This window comes from Pseudopodoces humilis, chromosome 9, assembly GCF_049639895.1.
Source record: "Pseudopodoces humilis isolate 2021_Gansu_Grassland_sample_001 chromosome 9, ASM4963989v1, whole genome shotgun sequence".
NCBI lineage: Eukaryota > Metazoa > Chordata > Aves > Passeriformes > Paridae > Pseudopodoces > Pseudopodoces humilis.
In genome coordinates this window covers 6,622,324-6,643,237 of record NC_142208.1, presented here as the reverse complement: position 1 = coordinate 6,643,237, position 20,914 = coordinate 6,622,324, and the positions used below count along the sequence as shown (strand labels likewise).

Below are 20,914 nucleotides of genomic sequence, written 5' to 3'. Positions count from 1 at the left end.
CCGGGGGAGCATTTGTGGTATTCACAGTGGGAAGGGTCTGTGGCTTCATTTATGTCCTTCCACATGGTTCTTGTTTTACTTTTAGTGTCTTGGTAGACTCACCCTCTATCAGTAGATGAAACACATCCTTAAGATGTATCCTGGACCTTCCATCCTTGTCAGCTGATGAAACAAAGGGAAGATAATTATAGGATCAAAAAAATAACAGCAGTGAAGTGGTCATCAGCAAGAGGGGTGTCCCTGGCAGCCTTGTAGGTGATTTGTAGGCTTTGGTGTATCAGTGGTAGGTCCTCACCCAGTTAGTCACTCAACCTTGCTTTGCTTTGATCACTGCCAGTTCATTTCATTGTCTTTCTCTCTTGAATTCAACTGTTTTTGCTGTGGCAAGGTCATGGGATTATTGATTATTTGTTTTTATTAATTACTGGTGACTTGATATTCTTTGTAATATCTGTGTGAGCTCTTGTGGCAAACCCAGTAGACAGGGTATAATGCAATCTTAATGCATGTTTTCTCTCTTTAATTATTGTGAAACCACACTCTCCACTTTTCTTTCACACTGAGTATTTCCAAATTAAAAGCTTTGTGGGATGAAAAATTAAATGTGAGTTACTCTAAAAATCTATTTCAAGAGTCTCAAATGCTTCAGCTCCGTCTTTATTTTTACTTTTCTTACTGCCTCAATGACCCTTACTTGTGACAGTGTTTATCACTATACACTTCCAGTCTTGTTGCACAAAGAAAATGGATTAAAAAGTCCTTTTATACTTGTGTTTTTAGTCCTCTGTTCAGATACATAAAAATGTGGCCCTGCAAGTTCTGTGGTACAGTAAAAAAAATAAAAATAAATAAACCAACCCAAATAATTTTGGCAGTTCAAGTGCAGAAACTAAAAATAATTTAATCTGCAGTGTGAACATAGTTTCATATTTATACTAGCATCTGGCCTCAGGAATTGAATACTCCATTCTTTAAATAGCTTTACTCTGGCTCTTGAATATTTTGTGACTAGAACATTACCCTACAGTCATACACCTTGTTTACATATTTCTGTTAAAAGGCAAAAGAACTTACAGTACTTCAAAACATGGGTAAAAGCTCCCTCCTTCCTCCTTACCTTGGAAAAGAGAAGTGAAAAAGAAAAAATGTGCAAGTGGTCTGAAAGTGCATTTTAAATTTAGTTCTCTCAGTTTGCTACTGGGTATGTATTTTTCTGTCGTTTGTATGAAAAACTGGAAGAAAAATTTTCCAAAGAAAATGTGTGCCTTTCCAGATGCCCAGCACTAGTCAAACACAGATTTATGTACACTTTTTTTGTCTGTTTGTTTTTAATCTGGCAAGTGTCTTTGTCTTTACAATCACTTTGCCTAGAGACAGTGGGTGTTTTTTGTTACCTGTGAGACAGAAATAAAGATTCAGGTCCCTGCAGAGTTAAAATAGATAAGAATAATGATCTATTCAGAAAAAGAAAATCGTAATAATGTAATAAAAAGGTAACCACTATAAACAGGAGGCTAATGATTAGCTTCTTACAATCTTTAGGGACAAAGTATCTTTTTATAGTTTAATGATCCTTGCCCAGCCTGACTTTAGGAGGAATTGCATTTTCAGAATTATGTATTTGTAACTTCAGCTAAGCTTTACAAATTTAATAGATCTCTATTTAGCGTCTGTTGGTGAATGTAAATCCAGCCTAATATTCTTACTGCTATTTTTTCATTCACGTCTTGAGGTGAACCCAGGAGCAGAAGAGAGAAGATCCCATTTTTAAACCTTAATTCAGAATCCCTTTGTATGAGTCAAAAATCATAGTGGTTTGGCTAAAAAAGGCTTCATGTCCAAAGGGAACATTCCTTAAAATGCTGGCGCATTTCCCACAATGTTTCTTGAATGTGTTTTGTATGTTGTCTTTGTGCTGTTGTAAAACATTGAAGATTAGATGCTGGTTTTGGTGTGTGGGAGGCTCCTGGTATTTCGATGGACAGTTTGAATGAAGGCAGGGGGCATGTCCTTGGGAGGTGCTCAGCCCCCTCAGCTGCCTGTGCTGCTCTTCCTGTGGAGGAGCCTTCCAGCTCAGGTAGGGAGAGCATTTCTCGTTCTTGTGGTAACTCTTCCATACTGCAGCATGGGCTTAGGCTTGCTGCTGTGGAGTTCAGAAACACCCTGCAGCAGCGTCAGAGACAGGGAAACCAGGCCTGACTGCCTTTGTGAAAAAGTAGGTTGTTTTGTTTTTCCTACCCAGCTATTAGAGCCCTCAACAGGAAAGAGCCCCTAGAATAATCATCCCACTTGGATTTTGGGAGGTCAGTGCTCATTTTTGTACATTTCAGACTAGCACTGGGAACGTGAGTGCCAAGGCTGTACTCCAGTGTAGTACTCCAGCTTTGATCCTCTCGTGATGGAGTGAGAAGGAGGTGGGTGCAAAGCTGGATAGGAGCAGGGGTGAGGATGGTTGGAGACAGCAGTAAGGGCAGCTTCTCTGCTTTGCCACTGGGAGTTTTGTTAGCCTTCTCTGCAAGGAAGGGTTGATGCTCATGTTTTACTTCTTTTTTCAGACCTGAGCCCTCTGACATGCGTATAGTAGATGCAAATGGTGCAGGATTTAGGCTTTGATGACTTCACATACTATGTGATTCTAAGGCACAAAACATTTGATTTATTGGGTAAAGCCTATTTAATATCTTAAAAGCACAGAGTAGGAGATCAGATGTGAGCATAGCAGCCTTAAAATATATTTCCTGACAACATACTTAAGAATGTTTAGGTCTATATGAAATATACAGGAAATGAGGCCAATTTTTTCCCTGCTGTTTTGATGGCAGAGTCTGCAGGGGAGACGGAAGGAGTGTGGACAGGAATTCATGTGTTTGATAATGTGAGCCTCGCATATTTGCACAAATGGAATAGGAACATTTTTCACCCTCTGCAGAAGAAACTATTAGTAGTTTCTCTGCCTAGATGAGAGACTGTGACTTATCAGATATATCAACAAATCCATGTAAGTAAACCTGAAAAGTGATTCCCTCTTGTGTATGTGTTTGGTGTTTGCACAAAGCAGTACCTCTGCCATTTCTGGTAGCTTAGGGAAGCACAGAGTTAATTCTTAACAACCAGAGATGAAGAGAGGCTGCTGTCCTCTATCAGACCCTTTTTCCCTCATCACCTTGTAGACCAAGTCAGTCTACCAATAAGAAAAGGTTTATTTACATTTACTGTGAAAATACTTGTTAAGTGTTCTAAATAGAGGACTTTCATGAACAGTGAAGCAGAAAAGCAGTTGCCAGAAGGACTTGTAATGATTTCTGATCATGCTAATGTCTGACCATTGTCTTCTGCTGCAAAATTAAATTTTCTCTTTTTTTTTCTCAAGAATGTCAATCTGCTAAGTGTATGGCTGGTTTTCTTAAGCACTTAATTTTTTACTTTTTAGGAGAACAATGCAATTAAAGTTCTTATACAAAGAGGAAGATTGTGCCAACAGCGCTTGGAAATGATATTGTCCAGGCTGTAAAAACGTACTGAAAGCATTGTTTATACCTTGCTGGACATGTGGCAGATTTCCTACTTAGTCATGTAACACATCTTGAGCAGCAGATGTTTTTAGCTGGGCAAGTAATAAAAGTTTTGCAAATGTTTGTTTGGGTGGGTAGAAACTTGGAAAAAAACCTGTGGTTCAGTTTTCTCTAGTTATTACAGTGGTTTTGTCACTTATGCTTCTTATGGTTGTAGCACCTCCAGCGGCAGCACAAGCTCTCAGGAAACAAGCCCTCTTTACAGGTCATGCAAGGAATGCCTTAAGCTCAGTGGGGCTGGCAGGGCACTTTGTCTTCATCACTGAAGGTTATTAAGACATGACAGAATGGGTTGGCAGTCATAGAAAAAATGGGATTCCAGTTTCCATTGTGCTCCTTTTCCCTCAGACCATGTCTGTATGGATTACATGTGGGACAATTCTGTGTGTGCCTTCTTGAAATCTTTACTCCAACTATGCATAAGAATTTCTCACTATGTCCATTTCTCAGTTCACTAGCCAGGTTGCCCAAATCAAAATAGGAAACAAGGCTCCTTGAAGAAGCATTCCCTTTCACTTGGTAAAGTAACTCCAGGTCCATGCCAATGATTGCTGACTCCAAAGGCAGGAAACCCTCCTGTGTGTCATAGCCTGATGGACACCAGACTTGTACCAGAGAGGATCCTCAGTTTTCATTTGGTGCTAAAACTTCAGCCAGAATCTGTCTTCAGAATGACTTCAAGCTTTTCTTTTCAAATAGTTTACCTACATAATGGGTATCAGAGTGCAGTTGCACATAATAGTGTTGATTTTTCCTTTCTAGGATCAAAATGTTGAGGTGACAGTCACTGCTAGGTACTCTGAAGCTCAGGCCTTCCTGCCATAGTGTCTCAGAATTAATGTCCTGGTTTATCATTCTGTGTTGCTGGCTAAGTGCTGTGTAATTCCCAGTGAACCTGGAGACTCAGTGCAGCAGAGCTCAGGTGATGTGCTTTTCCAGTGTTAATATATAATCCACAGAGTAGCAAAAAGAGCAGCTTCTTCAGTACTGTTGCTAGACTTGACTGTGAAGTTGGGACTTTGCGAGAGCATTACTTCAGTCATTGCTTAACTGCCAGAGGTAGTCACACTGAAGACATTGCTGTGGCACACTGGCTTTTGTAAGAAAGATTGGTTATTTGCCCTTTCCCTACTAATTGTGACTTTTCCAGATTTTGTTTTCTGGATATCATCCCTTCCTGTTTTCAATTCATATTGTAGGCTTGAATTGCAAGAGGAGTTTAGCATCCTCAGGCTTGCCCTCATGCTGGTGTAGGATGAGGCAGCTCATGGGCCAGGAGCAAAATGATTGGCATCTATCAGAAATTCCCATCTCACTTGCATCTGGTATAAATGCACCCTGCAGTTTATTCAGTTGCTCATCATGAACACTGTGGCTACTGTGCAGTAACTATTCTTCTGCATATTCTGTTCTTCCTGGGTATTGTAGGAATTACTGCATCAGTTGAGTACTGATGAGAGTGAAATGTTACGGGTCATTGAACAAACAAACAACCCCACCTCCATTTTATTGAAGGTACCTATAAATCTCATCAGTTTTCTGCTTTATAGACAATTGATCAAGGATCTGTGTGAAAGGGCAGGCTACTAGCTTAAGGCAACTCAGACTGCTTTAAGTGGCTGTGAACTACTTTCACAGTGCTACCAGTCTATTTCATTTCCAGAAAGTGAAAGTTTGAAGTAGGTCCTGAATCTGGTTTCTCACATGTGAGATCATTTTTCTACCCATGACCTAGAAACCAACAATGAATGTGTAAATTATAGATGAGAAGAAAACTCAAAATTTTCTTTTCAGTGTAAGGTGAATGGAAGTTGAATAATTCCCTGAACTTCAACTGTGAAAAGAAGAAAAGATCACTGAATTTTAAAACAGATTTCAATATGGACAAAGAAAATGTTACTTTAGGATAGATTAAACTCATGACTAAGATACAGACAGATTACTGTATCTGTTTCAGATGTAATTTCATTCCTGAGAATTTGCATTGAAGGAAAGCTGGTCTGGATCACATTAGTTAAGGCCCTGTTTTGCTGTCAGTTTAATTAAATGGAAGCTGCTGGCAAGGTGATCTCAGTAGGTTTATAGAAGCAGTACTATTTTGTATGTTGGAGCAGAAAACTGTTAGGTCTTCCAGTTTGAAAGGGACACAGAAATGAAATCTGTGATTCATTCTTGTTTACAAACTCCCACCAATGACCTTAGTAATAAATTAGCTGCAATTACACATTATATGAGGTGAGCTTTACAATAGCTGCAGACTTCATGGTTATGAGGACCATGACCTTTGACAGGTTAGAACATGAAGTTTTTCCAAACAGTGCCTAGATATTCAAAAGTATTTGCATTTCCTTCCCTTTTTCATGTGAGTAGATTGACAAGATGTGTGGTGAGTGTTCTGTTTGTTTGCCGCTAGATTGTTGTCAGGCAGAAACCCCCCAAAACAAAAAAGCCCACCCTTCAGGAGCATTGATTTATCTGTTAACTGTGTCTGGCATGCTGCCTTTTGGCTTTGATTTCAGAGAGACACATATTTGGTTACTTTAATAGGCAAAAGCACTGAACCTGACTTGTAGGGGAAAAAAATTGTTTTCTTTCCCTTTTTCAGTTCTGTTTATGGGATCCTGATGTACTGTATCATAATTGTGCAACAGTTCCAAGTTGGAGTAAAGAAAAGTAGAACTGGCTCCATCAGCCTTATTATTTGAGAGCCAGCTTTTCCAGGTGACTTAGTGGTACTGAAAGTGTGTGTTTATGCCAGTTAATAACTACCCTGTGACATCAACTCAGATGATACAAAAATGCCTTTTTGCTCTCAAGAATTGTTCATATCACCTATTTATATCTCCTCTCTTTTTTATTTTGTTTTTTTATCTTAGAAATTTTTGCTGAGCTGGAATTGACTTGCCTTTCCCCCCAGATCTGTTTGTTCACCCTTTTTTGCTTCTTTTTTTTTTTTTCGCCTGTATTCTTTGACCAAGGAAATCCAAGTCTTACCTGTTTTCAGCTACTTCTCCAATTTGATGTCACAGTGTGTGAGAGTAAAAGTTGAGAATTTGAGAAAGTAAGTTTTTTAATCATGTTACAGTAATTGTGTAATTTATTCTGTATGTACACACAAACAGAAGGTAATTACACAGACATATGGTGATGACTACATAGTCACCTCTGGCGAAACTACACATATCTCTTTGTGTGTGTGTACATGCAACTGTATATGCTGCTGAGCTCCAGTACCCATAAAGCACTTGGCCAAAAGATTATATTTTTGAAAGGCTTAAGATTCTTCATGTAAGTATCAGAAGTAATAAAATACATTGTTTGAGACCTACAAAGATCAAAAGAGAAAGAAGGGAGAAAAAGGGTTTTAAAAAATACTGTAATAGCAGCAGGAGAAACAGAAGAAGGAGATTTTTGGGACACCTCTTCCCTGTGAATGCAAGTTTTTTTCTCAGGGAAGCTGTAGGAGGAATCTGTGTTTTAATATTTACTTCAGTCATGCTGTAGCCCAGTGCCTCCAGTAAGCATGAAGCTCTGCATGGCTGGAAAGGTGGGTGGAGATGAGATTTGGAAAATGGTTGCATAACTGTAGGTAAGGGGAGGGAAGAAACCAGTTGCCATCAGTGCTTTTGTCTCTCCCAGTAACACAGTGCAATCCATCCCAAAGCATCTCCTGGTGTTTCCCTACATGTGTGCTCACCTCTGCTTGGTCTTCTGCCTTAGCTGGGCGGTGATCTACCGAGGCCCAACTACCAATGGCAGTTGCTTAGCAGTAATTAAAAATAAATCAACAAGTGACAAACTCTTTTCACATCCAGGGGCTGTCTATCAAAGCTGATCCCCAACTCTTGCTTATGTGTGATAGGGGTAGAAAAAGAGAAGAAAGGCTCAATTAGTTTTGATCCTGACAGTGGTGAGGTAAGGAGTGCAGAGAGGTTGAGGAGGAGTTAGTAAATTATTTTTTGTGGATGAGTAGCAAAATATCTAACATGGTGGGACAAAGAATGTTCAGTTTGCTTTGCTTTCACTGCAAGGAGGGACTTCAGCTGTCTCCCTCTAGAGCTTCTAGCTGGACAGACTGTACTAGCAGTGATGGCCCCTGTCCCATCAGGCGTTTGGCTGGCTGTAGAGAGCTCAGGTTTTGTATCTCTCAGCCTGGCTCCCTGTTATCCTGGTGCCATGGCTGCAATGCAGGTGCATCCTTTGTACTGTGGAATTGCCAGGTTCCTCAGTAGAGTTGTGTTGGAAAGCTGTAAGAAAGCAAAATCTTTGTGGAGGAAGTGCCTTTCATGGCAACTGGAAAGGAGAAAAGACTTTCCCAATTGTAGTGGTGGTAAGACTCAAAGCTGGTAAAAAATTTCAGTCTCAAGAAAGTAAAATCAAATTCTTTAGCAGCTAGTTTATTTTAATTTTTCCTTTCCTGTTCTGCTTCATGACATAACTTCAAATAATTATGTTGATTTATGAATACAGGTATTTTAAATCTGTAGTATGCTGAAACAAAATTATTGTTTCTAGCCCTATCCAATTATACAATTGAATTTAGGCATGTAATAATGCATGCAACAGAAATATCCATCATGACAGATTGAATTTCATGAAGTACAACACAAGAATATTTATAGCTCCATTCTTAAAGCCTCTTCTGAATCAAAATATACCTCCTTGGTATGGCCTTTAAAAAGAGGAGAAAATCTGAAACTTTTTTAAGTTTAGCCCCAAACATACCACAGGAAAGGGGTGTAGGTTGATGATAAGCAGAAAATGATAGAATAGAGTAATTATTTCTGCTAGAAATTGAGGATCTGGCATTATTTGTACAGTAACACAAAGTCATTATCTGGCTATGCCACTGTAATGAAACAATAAAGAGCATACTCAATTTTAAGTATTAATTCTTAGGAGACTTCTTGCTCTCCCTCTACCATTTTAACTATTAAAACAAATTTGAATTGCTAGTCTAGTTTCCCACTGCTCTTTAGCAAGTGGGAAAAACCTCCCCTCCTCCCATTTCTGTTTCAGTGTAGACCTTTGGCATTCCAGAAATCTGACCTTGTTTGTAGGGAATGGCTCATTTTTTTATAATGTAATATGAAATACTCTTGCGTTTTGATTCCATGAACTAGAGAGTTTAATGTTCCAGCTTTCCATGATAAGGATATGATCTGGTTATAGATAGAAACACCAAAGGAAATTAGCTATTGTACTATTCTTTAACATATTTTTTGCCTAGCAGTTTCATTTAGAATCGTTTGGAATAATCTTGGAGTACCTTTTTAACAGATTCTTTTTTTCTTCTTCTTTTTTCTTCTTTTTTTTCTTCTTTTTTTATTTTGTGGGGTTTTGTTGTTTTTTGGGGGTTTTTTTGTTTGTTGTTGTTGTTGGCCTGGATAAAAAGTGGGGCTTTACAATATTTCTCCTAAAATAAATGTGAGGCCGCCTCATTTATAGTCAGCATGCCTTGATTACTTGCAGACATGCTGGAAATTTACATGTGCTTTTCTCCATTATAAAACACTGATCTGTTCAGATCATTAGCTCCCTCATGACTAGAGTTTGGCAGCATGCCATGGTATGCTAAATCTGTAGCTGTAAATCGTGAGTTGAAATAGCAGAAAGTGGATTTCTAACTTAAAAAGTGTAAACAGTTTGGAAAATGAAGTAATTTTAGAGTATGATTGATTGCCTTAAGATTGCACTTTAAATTAGCCCAGGGTCTCCACTGCAGATATATGCACTAACTGCTCATTATATGTTTTCGCTTTTCTTTGGAACAATAGCATTGTTGGTAGGCTTTGAAACAATGTATGTTTCTCCTGCAGTGACCTTTGAGGAGATGAATAGTTTTATTGTGTGTCCATTACTTTGCCTGGAACAACATTTTTGAGTTAATAATTTGCTCTGGTCTATAAATAAAGGAATAAAAATGCAAAGCAGCTGTATTATACTGTATATAGTTTATCAAACTTGTGTTTAAACATCACTGTTTGAGATTGGTAATGCACTGTATTTTTTTTTTTTCCCTCTGAAAAGGAAGTAATGTTTTGCTTAGCCTGGAGATTGGTCTTTGAATTTCATAGAAGCAAAATTATTATTTTTAGCACAAACAATTGGTGAATGTTCTGCGGGACTGTTACACTGCATCCCTTCTTTCAAGGATCGTGCTTCACTTAACTGTGTCTGTGGGATATGGGCCTGTGAGCTGAAAGGAAAGGAGTCTTTGAAAGGCACATTCAGGGTTGTGGAAAACGTTTGTTAGATTTGGAGTGCTAGAGGTTTAGGGCATCATCTGCCCAGCTCTGTCTGCGCTGGTCAAGAGCAGTTAAGTAGTGGGTGATGCAGCAGCCTAGTGATGGAAGAATGTAATATCTGGTGTCTTGTGGGCTCTGACTGTTTGCAAATGGTGGCTGAACCATTTGCTGCTCTTTCCTAAGGAGACATTGATACTGTTCCTGCCTACCCAGGATGTCTGAAATCACAAAAGTTTCCAGTATGGAATATCACCTCAGCGTAACTTTGTGGGTGTGGGCACGCAACTTACATGTATGTGCTAAACATATAGATTATCTGCAGCCAGGACTGTGGGCTTTGACCATTTGAGAAATTAGGAATGTAAATCTATTAAACTGACATTAGTGGTATTTACAAACTACAGTAAATAGCTCTGACTGCTTTAATAGAATATATAATAAAAGCTTGTACGATTTGGTATTAGTGTGTTTTTCATCTCTTTCCATGTTCTAGATTTGGTATCTAGCATTCAGTAGATATGTAGCTCTGTTTTGTTGTTCTTCTGGAAGCTCCTTTACCAGACAAAATTTTTCCCAGTGTTACCCATCCTTGATCTTTCCTTTCTCCTTCCACGTTTGAAATGAAGATTTGCACTTGTGAAAGAGGTATGGCTGAGAGGTCTGAGCACAGGTCTGGGAGCCAGGACCTGCTGAGTGCTGAGCTCAGTGACTCATTCCGTGGCCTTAAGCAAGTCAGAACATCTCTGATGAAGTTATTTCGTATGTAAAACAGGGGAAATAAGACTTACCTGTCTACCTGCCTCATAGGAATACCCTGAGGACTAATTAGCGTCATTAAGTGCTTTGAAATAGTGCTATCTATTATTAAAACAGGTTCCAGACTAGTAGATAGTGGGTTAGGATTGTTTCTTACTTGGGAGCCTTCCTTTCTGCTGGGTGTGGGACCAAAGCCTGTTGGGAACAGAGCACAAGCCGCCTGGTGTTTCTGGAAGATTGGCAGGGTTCTGCCAAGCCCTTCCTAGGCAGTTTCATTACAGACTTAACGCTCTCACTGAAAAATTGGAAGGAGAGTTTGCCTAGAGAAAAGAGTGGGAGGATACTTGCTTGTGCTCCTCAGCTCATAGGCATAACTTGTCCTGAAATCCTTTCTCACCCTGCCTCCACCTGAGGCTTTCTCTGATAATTCAGGTAGCACAGCTTCTCCTCTTTTCCAGGGATGGTTTCCTGGTCCTGCAGAAGAGGACGAGAAATCCTGTATTAGTTCTCAGGAGAAGCGTGGGGCTGAGTTGTTATGCTCCCATCACAGGGAGCCCTTTCTTATTCAAAAAGCCATTCCTCTTTCTCGAAGAGCAAATGCTTATGTTCTTTCCCTTCACTGGATAACAGACTCCTTTGCACAGTCCTTAGAAGGCAAAATCTAATTTTGGGTATAGGATCCTAAATTCTGCAGGTGTGTGTCTGCTGAAGTCTGGGAGTCTTTCCATCATCATAACAAGGAGGGTTGTCATCTGACTGGCAGCTTCTTTTGTTCTCTGATGCATCTTCTCTCACTGTATATTTTTGTACCTCTCTTAGAGATGCCATAATAATCTAGTTCAAAGAACCCACCTTTGTTCTCACTGAAGCCTACAAGCCTGGTCTTTCTACCAGTTAGACTAGGACTTGTTCCAAATTACCTGAGAGAAGCTTGCTTTCTCTTCATTTGCTCCACACGCATCTCTCAGGCCTTGAGTAATTTGCAATGAGATGGGAAAGCCTGAGTGAAATTTTCCAAGGGAATTTTCTCTATTTTAATAACATTAATGAAATTGCTTAACACTTGATCAGTTTTTGCATTGTATGTTGCTGGGATTTTGGTGCTTTCTGATTTTTCTTCAGTACCAGAAGGCCCTTACCTTAAAAATGGGACTGAGGGTGCATATGAGCATTTGGACCCTTTGTTGAACTTCAGTACTGCAGAAATGTTTTTGCACAAATATTGGTAGATATGATTTTGAGGAGGTTCTCTGCCTCTCTTCTTGTGCCTGCAGGAAGGGGAAGCAATCAGGAGCAATTGTCCCACAAGCTCTCACATGCCTGCAACTAATTCTTTTTCCGTAGAAAATGAGGATTTGCCCCAGGATCACCTAATGAAACAGCCTTTGCCACACAGGAAGGTCCTGTCATTGCCGAATTTCAGCACAGTTACTTTGTTCATCTTATACTGCATATCACTCAGTTTTTGGTCCCTGTATCATAAAAGGAGTTGTAAGTTAGTTCCCTCTTCTTTTAGACCTTCTTCCTATTACTCCTTTTCAGCTCCAGTCCACTTTGTTGTGATGCAGAATAGGATTAAATGAGAAACCACAGATTTATGGGCACCCGTAGACTTACTCATATGCCTGTAACAGCTTTTAAGGCTACATTAAAAGGCTACATGTTGTTTATCAGAGCAACAGTTTGGGGGTTATTTGGTGCAACATAATTTCTGTTAGCAGGTGAGGGTTTCCAAGTAGCTGGAGAGGTGTGGTAGAGGGTGGTAGGGTAATTGGCCTGGAGTTTGGCGACTCCCATCTGGCCTTTCCTCATAGTCTTCATGTTGATTTTGATCTCTTCACTGAGAATGAGGGGAACCTGAGTAAGGTTCTTTTGGGGAAGAGGTATGTGCTCCGTTGGGATGAGATAGAAGACAGCAAATTCTTGGAAAAGTATATATGACACTAGCATTTTTGTAAGTTCTCTTTTAAAAAAAAATAAATGGCATTGTGTTTCCAATTCTGTGCCACTCCTGGTTTAAGGAGATAATAACATGAGTTTATCTGTAAAATTCTTAAACTGTGATTTTTGTTTCCCAGCTTGACTTCTTTTTCTCTTGTTGTCTTTGATTGGCTTCCAAAAAAGTTATTAACATGTTGCAAAACAAATACAAAGGGCCACTGAAACTTATTAAAAATGGTTTCTTTTGTTTATATCTGGCAGTTGACAAATTGTGTTGTGCTCTATCTTATCTGCTCCCCTGTAAAAGGTTACATGAGAAAATGGCTGCTAGTAAATTTCTATTGAATATTATTGAAGACTAAGCATACAGCTTCTCTATTAAGGACCGCTTTTAAAGCTCTCTATTCAGACTCCCCCCTGCATGTCTCTCTAACACTTGTCTGTTATATTATATTTGGCACAGAAGGAAACATTAAATAGAAAAGCAACATCTGACTGTGGTGTTTCTAGACCCTATTATCCCTCTGTCAAATGTCCACATGAGCAGGGTACAATTTTTGTCTGTATTGATGATGGTTTTTGAAGGCTTTATGAACTGTCTTCATAGTGAAGTGCTAGAAACAAATGAAATTGAAAAGCATATTTTTACAGCTTTGGAAATCTTACTTAAATCAGTGTAATGAACCACACTCAGTAAAATGTAATTATTCTCACTTCTCCATGTGTCAAAGAAATCAGCAGTATGGTTAGGGAGAGGAGGGTTACAGTGAGCTTGTTATTTTTATAAAGAGGCAGATACTGCTTGTGTAGTAAATTGTAAATAGTAGTAATGCAGTTTTTATGTGTATTAAATACCCTGCAAGAATTAATGGGGTCGTTACTTCATTAAGGGTTTCAAAGAGGTCATAAACATCAAAAGCAGGGCTTGATTGTTTAAATTATTGGACCATTTCCACCCTCCACCCCTCATGTTGGAGCTCTGGGACCAGCAGCTTCTGCTGCTGCTATTTCAAGGAGGGTGCAGTTCCTTCAAATTTTCAGAATGATAATGAAAGAGCCCCGTGTGAGACACCAAAATAAGGCTTTTGACTCATACTTCTGGGTGCAGTGGAAGATGAAGGCAGTTGATTCTGCCGCAAGGAAAAGGTGATGAATCAGTCCCTTATAAGTAGGGCTGCATTTCCTTGTCTGTCATTTATGTTTGAATGGTGTGCAGAAGTGAAAGAGAGAGGAGATGACAGAAGACCTGGTTACTCTGGTATTAAACCCAGTAACTCAGTTTAACTCTCAGCAACTTCCATTTCTTTTCAGTTTTTCATGCCACACGAGTATGGATTTGTCATGGGCCTCTTCAGCATAGGAGACAAATAACAGACCATGAGATTAAAATTCTTTAGTCCAGAGAAAATCTTGAGGAAGAAACTGTTCAGTCGTGATTACTGGGTTGGGGAATCTGTTACATCTTTGGTTAATTATCACTGCTGTAAAAATGTGTGCCCCTCTCTTGCCAGGGGTTCTAGTTGCATGTTTCTCCGCCAGAGCAGAGTTCTTACTTCTCCAGTATTTTCTCTCTACAGTGCTACACGTCAGAAAGGGGGACCAAGACACATGATCATAGAAATAGTAATAATAATACAGAGGATGAGAAGGTGTTGTTGGGAAAGTTAGTGGATGTGAGGATGTGACTGCCCCCTCACAAGGGTGTTGTAGGGAATGTGTGACTTCAGCCTCAGCTGTAGTACTTGTGTTCATAGCATAACCCCCATGCTCAACTATTTACAGGATCAGGCTTTATGTGTAAGTACTGAAGTGTAGTTCAGTGGTATGTTGGATGGTGTTCAGAGATTGCTGAAAACAGTGCATTAAATAGCACTTTAAATTGCAAAGTGCTGGTTCCGTTTTGTCTGTGAGAATGATAATGCTTATTATCTGATTGTTCCCTGTGCAAATCTTACTTCAGGAAAAATTAAATTATGTTTGAATTCAGCTAAAGCAAAGCATACAGTTATTTTCTTTCATTATTAAAAGGGATTTTTACTGTTGGTTTGTTAAAACTGAAGTAGCTGCCATGTTAGAGCCTGAGATGATTTAAAAGCAAATACAGAGGCAGAGCCATTTACAGCACAATTGGCTTGTTTAATGTGATTTAATTCCTCTTGTTGGCTTCGTCATATTACCAAATTATGTTTTCAGCTCCCCTCCCCTTTTTAATTCTCTCTTCTTTTTGTTATCAGCAGAATTGAAGCTGCTTATCAGTAACCACGACAACCAGGATAAATACTTGTTTTAAAGCTGATGCACATTCAACCTGAATGGTCCACATGACCCAGAACATTCAAGAGGACAGGCAGCATGTGCTCCCTTCTGCAATCAATCTCCCCCTTCCCCCCCATCTCCATCTGTTTTAGAAAGCTAATAGGGCAGTTTAAAAACCTTTTATATCAGAACGGTTTTCTGTAGCTGTCCATGGCTGTTTGGACATGGGCTGGCCCATGCTTGTGACCTGATGATTAAGGAGAGAAGGAAATTTTGGGGGGCAGGGAGGTGATTTTGCGGCCACATCACCAGTGTCAGCTTGCTTTTCTTGTGTTCCTCCAGTTGTCATGGCAGTCACCTGCCTTTGGCAGGAGGGTGAACTGCTGCTCTGCAGACACCCTTATTGAAGGGGAAGCTAATCCCAGCTGGGCAGCAGCTGAATAGAATTGTCCAGGACAGGGAAGATGATTGTGGTAAGAGAGAAGCTTCAGCACAGAGCCACCTGGTCCATGCCCCATCTCTGGCTGGGGCCACCAGAGACAATTACTTCCCTTTTGAGGAAACTTAGGGATCTCTCACTTAGCAGAAATTTCCCAACAAGAATTTCTGCCTGGCCTCTTTGCTCTCTCCCTTGCACTCTAAATTGTTTGATGCTGTAGAATAAATCCTTTAAGCTCTCTCTGTCTCAGTTTCTCTCTCTAATGGGGGATAATAATTTTTACTCATCTCCATAAAGCAGTTTGAGGCCTATGAATGGAAGGGTTACATAAAAGCTGGAAATTATGAGTGTCAGTCACTCTTCTTTTGAGTCTAGAAACACCTCAAAAGGTTTATGAGGCACTTCCTAAGGTGCTGGAGATCCTGGGAGTGCAAGGTTGGAGCTGCAGTTATGAGGAGCTGAATATAGGATTAGGGTCTGAAAAAGGATGTGGAATACCTGGTTGGAAACTTTTGCATATTAAATTTCTTCTGTCTTCTTCAAAAATTTGGTTTAAGATTTGAATTTTGAGTGATTTAGTGAGATAAATATTATAGAATATTTGATTATATGGACATACTGTCAGTCATTGATCAGCATGCTTTGTCCCTATTAAGTAGGAGTAAAACAACTCCGATCCAAATAACCGAGTGTAGAATGTTTTTCAGCCATGTGCTTTAAGTAAGTATTAGGTGATGCTGTCTTTTTTTCTTTTTTCTAATGACTGTATTCATGTTCAGTTGTTCAGTAGTTTCAATCTTGAGTAGATTGTAAGTATTCTCATTCTTTCAGATGTTAAACTAAGCTTAGGAATTCTTTGAAAGGCTGATGCTCTGCTGGCACTGTGACAGAAAACGAAGGGCTGGGGAAGTGGCAGGAAATTCTGAGAATTAGTTCTGTCCCCTCCTTAGAAGGGGAGAAATATCTGACACATGCAGAAAGGCTGTACATTTTATTCTCTCACAATTGGCAGAAATAGTGAAAGGCAGAAACTTTGGCCTTCTGATCAATTTAAAAACAGAATCAGGCAGGCAAACATCCATGTCAGAATTACAGGCAACTTGTTAACACCATCATTATCTGGTAAACATAAATGTAATCACTGTATTCCTTTCCTGCAACACATTGCTTTTGTCTTGATTGCATTAGCATTCAAATAGACAGGGATTCTCAAAGCAAGGATGAGTAGCATGGGTCCCGCTGACAATGAGGTATCCCTGTTGTGTCAATAATTTACCCAAATTTATTTAAAACCAAAACCACAGATTTCCTGTCCCATCTCATGTGGCTAAATCGTTACTGTATTTGCATTTATCTGTGAGAGAAATATGATTCTTAGATTAATGTTTTTAGATCTTGTGATTAATTAGCCAGCTGAGGCATACCAAGTGTCTTTACTGGAGTGAATAAAGACCGTGGGAATGAAAAGGCAGAGTGGATTGGAAGAGCTGTGTTTGAGAAGTCTTTCCTAACCACTGGAGAAAGGGTGGAAAGGGTGCTAAAAGTGTGCCTTGTGACAATGATGCAGCTACCTGAATTCCTTGGCTGTTGCTCTTAGTCCACAGCAGATTCCTACTGTGGGGCATGGATTCCTGCTGTGGTTCTTAGCTAGTGTCTGTGCAAAATTTTGTTGTGAGAAGTGGTCAGGCAGGAGCCAGGCATGAAGGAACCTCCCATGGAGGTTATTTCACTGGGAAAACTCTCTTTTCCCACACAGGAGTCCCCAGAGGTATAGGTGATGACTGTCATTGCTGCTTGGCCACCTGAAGTTATCTTGGAAGTTTAGAGGTATTTGGCAGGTTATAGCTGGACTATGATATGGGAAGGTGTTCTCACAGCATCACTCCTCTTAAAGATTTTGAGGTCATAAAGACCCAGTTTCTTATTCCTCTTTGTGGCTGTTCTTTCATTGTTCTGCTGTTTCTGTTGCTTTTGGACCTTTTGAGAGATTCAGGGGTTTTAGGTAGCTGTGTGGTAAGTTCACTTCTGTCTGCTGAAAACTGTGCTCTCTTTCTTTGAGTTTTTATTAGAACGGGCAGCTCGAAGCTGTGTAGAGCCTATCTGACCAGCAGATTATCTGACTGGTTTTGAAGGATGAGCTACACATCTTTGCTTCATCTACACTTGTGTTCTCGTGCCTATATTGCAGGAAGTCATTGCCAGAGGAGTGGAACAAGAGAAGGAGAACTAGACCTTAACAGCTGGAGAGTCTTGAGAGGTCAGTGAACATGCTGCCCTGCAATAGTCAGGGGATCTCCCACCACGGAGGTCAGAGCCATGTTCATTTAGCACTGCACCAGTCCCTCCGGACATCCAGATGTATGCTCCATTACCTCTGTATCACCAGAATATTGATTATCATGGTCAAAGCCATTGCATATCATTATGATATGTGAATCCTCTGGGAGACCCCTTTAGTAACGGAGGGTTATGAAGAAGGCAGAGGAGAGAGAGCACCATGTGGGAGGGGAACCTGATGGAGAGAACCTTGCCACTTTCTTCATTTTTTCTCTGTATTCCAGATAGCTCCCTTGCTCAATTTGCTACCCACATGCCAAAGCAATGTCCCATTTTATCTGGTTCCCCGGATACTTCCATTGCTTATCTTACAAAGATCTGTGTCAACATTTATCAAAACAAATGGCAAGCCTGGGACCTTTTAAGTAGTTTTTTTTTAGTTAATAAAAGCAATCTTCTGCTTCTGTTATGTTAAAAGTACATTATCTTTTTATTACAAACTCTCTACAGCTCTGTCTGTTTTCCTTCTTAGCAATTTCATGACTGCTCCAATTGATTGCTGTATGGAGAATTACAAAATCATCAAGGGTGGGGTTTTACCAGCTGACTTACAATACAAGCCATTTCTGAAAATAACCACAACAGTGCAATACTGATGTGTAATTTACGTCACAGTATGTTTTTATGAAATAGTTTGTGGCATTTAGATCTAGAACTGAATATCTCTTCTTTTGCTTTTTAATCAAGCCTGCTGCTTTTTTCTTTTTTTTTGTACTTTCTAATATTTTCCACTCCAAGGCTTGGCTTGCCTCCAGCTTACCAGATACATGGAGAGGAAAAAATGGATTTTTTGTTTTGTGGTTTTGTTTTGCTTTGCTTTGTTTTGTTTTGTTTCCTTTGCCTGCAATTTAACTGCAAGTGTGTTTCCCCTTTGATGTATACATTTGTGTTAACTGCCTCAGAAGAAATGGTAGATGTGTGATAGAATATATTGCATGAAGGTAGAGCAGAGAATTGATAAGAGATGTAAAAGTTTGCAATTTCAAACCATACCAAGCAAGTGTTTCTATTTAGCTTCCTGTGCTGGTACATTTCCTTTTTAAAAATTACTTTCAGTATAATGTCTTGTAATTAGAACAGGAAATCACTGAGTAACTGTAAAAAGAAAAAGAGCACTTAAACTGAAAAGAAATTTACCTCCTGAGAAATTATATTCACAATTTTTTTTCCCTTTAATTTTCTTTTTCTTCCCTTCACATTACTGAGTTGTTAACGATAGTAACAGATGTACAGACCCTTATCTGTATCATTGTTCTGCTTGTGTTTTCGGGTGGGCAGGGGGAAGTCATTTTCAGTAATACAAAAAATGAATGGACAGAAAATGGGAAAAGCCTAATCACAAAAAATATTCTCTGTCACAACAGAGTAGCAATTAAATTGAAACTTCAATATAATTATCAATAACAGTCGAGCCTGGAAGGGTGCCAGGTGCTTAAAGTTGGTACTCAGCCTTTATGTGGTTGCTAGGAGGATGGCAAAAAGTATAAAGCTTAGAGAAAGGAATGTCTAATGTAATAAAGTAACAGAAGGTAGCATAAATCATTGTGAGAGCAGTTCATATTGACATTATTTTACTTAAATTGGGTTGAAACTAGACATTTAGTCTTACAAGAGGCACAAATTCATATTTCTTCTGCAAGAATAACTCTGTGCTTCTGGGAAGAAGTGGAGTGTGCTTTCATAGCACCAGCCTCATACATATTTGGAATCTTTTAAGCAAAAATCTTAAAATGTTTGTTTCTGTTGGCGTCCAAATGCATTTGCACTAATACGATTAAAAGAACTAAAGGGCAAAATACTTGGCAGCTTTTGCAGTTGAGGTAATTAGGTACAGGAAGAAACATGCATAGTTTTTCCATCAAGCTCTATAAAATCCTGGTGTGAAGGTATTTTTAAAGAGAAATAATGCTTACTGATATTGAGGGTAGATTATGGCAATTAGCAATAACATTATAGGCTGATGTTTCTGAAACAAGCAAACAAAAAGCATGTTACATTTTTTTTTTCCCTCTGTTCTCTGTAAATAGTTCTAGCTCTAGATGGATTTGCTAGGAGTTCTTCCTTTTAACAGGCTTCTTTTTTTTTTTCTTTTGGGACATTTAATTGTCTTGCTTTACATATTAAAAATTGTTGTGCTGATTTGAAAAGTCAGTTCTTGCATCGATTCATTGTGTTTGGCATTTCATGCATCTCTTACTTACAAAGACAACTTGAAGAACATGTAATCCAACATAAATGTCAGGCTGTGCCAAATCCCAGCTCTCTTTACCCCTTACAAAGGGAACTGTTGGATTACATCTCTGCAGATACAGGCAGTGTTTGGAAGGCAGGGGTGGAACCTTGCTTCCTAATTACAGTTTCTCTGTTTTCAACCCTGAAATATAAAAATAAATGAAAAGTTGACATTGAAGGGGGTTATTAAACCACACAATTATGATATAAGCATAGGATTAGAGTAATTTCAGTTAAGCCTCACAAGCAGAATACTGTAGGTATTATCTTTTACCATGTTCTGTCTGTTGAAGCTAAAATGAAACTCAGAAATACAGCAACTTGGTTTCCTAATACCTCAGTTGTATGTTTATAGAAGTCATGTTTTTTTTTAATTCTAATGGAATGTGATCCACATTTTAAGCTTTGTTTATCCTAAGAGGAAACTCTTTCTGATCATATTTCTGAAAATACTTGAAATATTCACTAAGTCCACCATTAAATGGCACATGCGAGATTTTGATAAAAGCAAATAATAGTTCTTCAGGCTTGCATTTTATTAGGGATTGGTCTGCTTTGATTTCTCTTTTCTTAATGTGGGCGTGGTTGAGGAAAAAATCTTTGTTCCAGGAACACTGTGTTTGTCTTTCACTAAACAAATTTTCAGTTTATTCAGCCTTTGTTCATTCTTAGATGTATCTATTGAACCTGGAGTAAAAAAAGAAAAGGAAACAAATGCATCACAAAATACGCACTGGAATTGCACCAGCATGTATGAAAGTGATCCTGTAAAAATTACTTGATTTTAATTTATGCTGGGGGTTTGAGTTAAGTCGTCAGTTGTCAGGGGTACGCAGTTTGTGTCATTTTAAGCAGGGGCTTGCAGCACATTTGTCTAGAAACTAATGGTTTACTACAAAACAGACATTTATATACACCCTGTTTAAAAAGCTGACCACATCCTGGCATAAGAAAAGTGCTGTCAGATCGACAGATTCAGCTCACCACTATCTACACAAAGGTATAAAATAGTAATAACCATCAAACAGGCATACATTAAACTCCTGAAGGACCTGAAGGATGGATCATGTGCTTGTTAATTCCTAGAACAGTTTTCCTGATCTGATTTTTAGAGTTTTCTAATAAAGAAGAGA

The 20,914-nt window shown here is 39.1% G+C and overlaps 1 protein-coding gene across 6 annotated transcripts in view; it reads left to right on the top strand.

The window, feature by feature from the left end:
- The window catches only part of ARID5B (AT-rich interaction domain 5B), a 119,667-nt gene that overhangs the window by 23,823 nt on the left and 74,930 nt on the right, over positions 1 to 20,914 (top strand). For 3 of the 6 annotated variants that reach the window (XM_014250420.2, XM_088059802.1, XM_088059800.1), the window contains one exon: positions 17,401 to 17,469. The exons of the other annotated variants lie outside the window; for them this stretch is intronic. In XM_014250420.2, the coding sequence (XP_014105895.1) occupies positions 17,401 to 17,469 (69 nt within the window). The remainder of the gene's footprint in view (positions 1 to 17,400; positions 17,470 to 20,914) is intronic. 6 annotated transcript variants of the gene reach the window in all.